The sequence below is a fragment of the Chrysochloris asiatica genome, unplaced genomic scaffold (genome assembly GCF_000296735.1).
Source record: "Chrysochloris asiatica unplaced genomic scaffold, ChrAsi1.0 scaffold00010, whole genome shotgun sequence".
Taxonomy (NCBI): Eukaryota; Metazoa; Chordata; class Mammalia; order Afrosoricida; family Chrysochloridae; genus Chrysochloris; species Chrysochloris asiatica.
In genome coordinates, this window is record NW_006408528.1 from 34500935 (window position 1) to 34502342 (window position 1408).

A 1408-nucleotide genomic window follows, 5' to 3' on the forward strand; every position below is an offset into this window, starting at 1 on the left:
AAATAATAAACTAAAAAAAAAACACCTAACCAGTGTTGAGTTAAACCAACATTCTTACTTTAATATTTGCAATATTCAATTCATTCTAATGTTCTCCAAACTTGCTTTACCAGTTTGCTGCTTCTTTCATCCATTAATTAAGTATTTACCACATGCTTGTTTTATATTTGTAAGAGAATTATGTTTCAAACTTAAAAAAAATTCTTCTCTGACGTAAATATATCATAAACCTATTCCCATGTGGAGAAGGGCAGGGGGTGGGGTTGAGGGGGGCAACAAAGAATGCCTCAGACCTGGCAAAAAAAACAATTCTCCATTAAGTCCAGTCCCTGACTACTGCCCTACCTAGGCTTCTTGGCAGTGCTTCAGTTTGGCCTGTGTGAGTTCTGACTCCTGCACATACCTTTGGACAGCCAGCAACGCTGAGAGACGTGAGGCTAATGCAGTAAATGGCCAGTGCCTTGATAATCTCATCTGACAGCTGGCGACAGTAAGAGACATCCAAGTGTTCCAAGATCAAGGAACCTTTGCAGAATCCCTGCAAGATATCCCAAAGTCAAAGATGAGTTTCTTTTCTTTTCCTTCAAATGTTTTGTACATCTAGAGCCATCTTACCCATAGCAATTTATTTAGCATGCATCTCACTCCCTGAAATATAGACCATTATATCAGAAACCTCTTTGCAACAAAATATATTCTCAAATCAGCTAAAGAGCTTAGTAATATTTAAATTCTTGTTTAAATAGAATTTGGTTCTACTGAGGCTACCTCTAATGAAATTTATCTCATAGTCTCTTAGATATTAGAGTTGTAATCAGCCAAGTGAGTTGAAGAAAATAAACTTGGAGGTGAGACTTAGATGGAAAACAGTCCAATATTTACAGAATAACATCATGATGGAAAGAACAGTCTTTAGAATCATATGAACCTGAGTTTGAATTTACTCTGAAAATGTAGCAAGTTATTTAACTGTTCTAACTTCCAGTTTCCTCTTCTTTTTCTTAAGCAAAGTAACTACCCCTTGAAATGTCAGATTGTTCATCTTAAATTTCTATGGTTGGAAGAGACTTAGAATTCATAGGAAAATTCTTCCCTCTACCTCAGTGGTTCTTAATTTTCATTTCATTCAATCCCAGTTTTCAGTAAGAAAAGGACTAAGTGATTAAAAGAAAGAAAGAAAAAAAAAATCCAGAGGAAGAAACTTTCAAAATATCACAACTCTGCAATTTTAAAAGAAAAACTGGCCAGGGCCATAATTAATTAAGGAATTAAAATAAATAAATTGGGACATATTAATCGAGGAATTAAATAAATGAGACATGGGGAAAACCTGTGCATGAAGAATTCATTGTCTTTGCAAAGCAACAATGAAATACTTTCTTTTCTTTTTCTTTTTTTCTTTCTTTCT

General features: G+C 34.4%; 1 protein-coding gene across 1 annotated transcript in view; it reads right to left on the bottom strand.

Moving 5' to 3' along the window:
- Nucleotides 1–1408, bottom strand: part of FBXL13 (F-box and leucine-rich repeat protein 13) — a 298456-nt gene that overhangs the window by 11707 nt on the left and 285341 nt on the right. The window contains exon 19 of the mRNA XM_006834402.1: nt 404–538. Within this exon, the coding sequence (XP_006834465.1) occupies nt 404–538 (135 nt within the window). The remainder of the gene's footprint in view (nt 1–403; nt 539–1408) is intronic.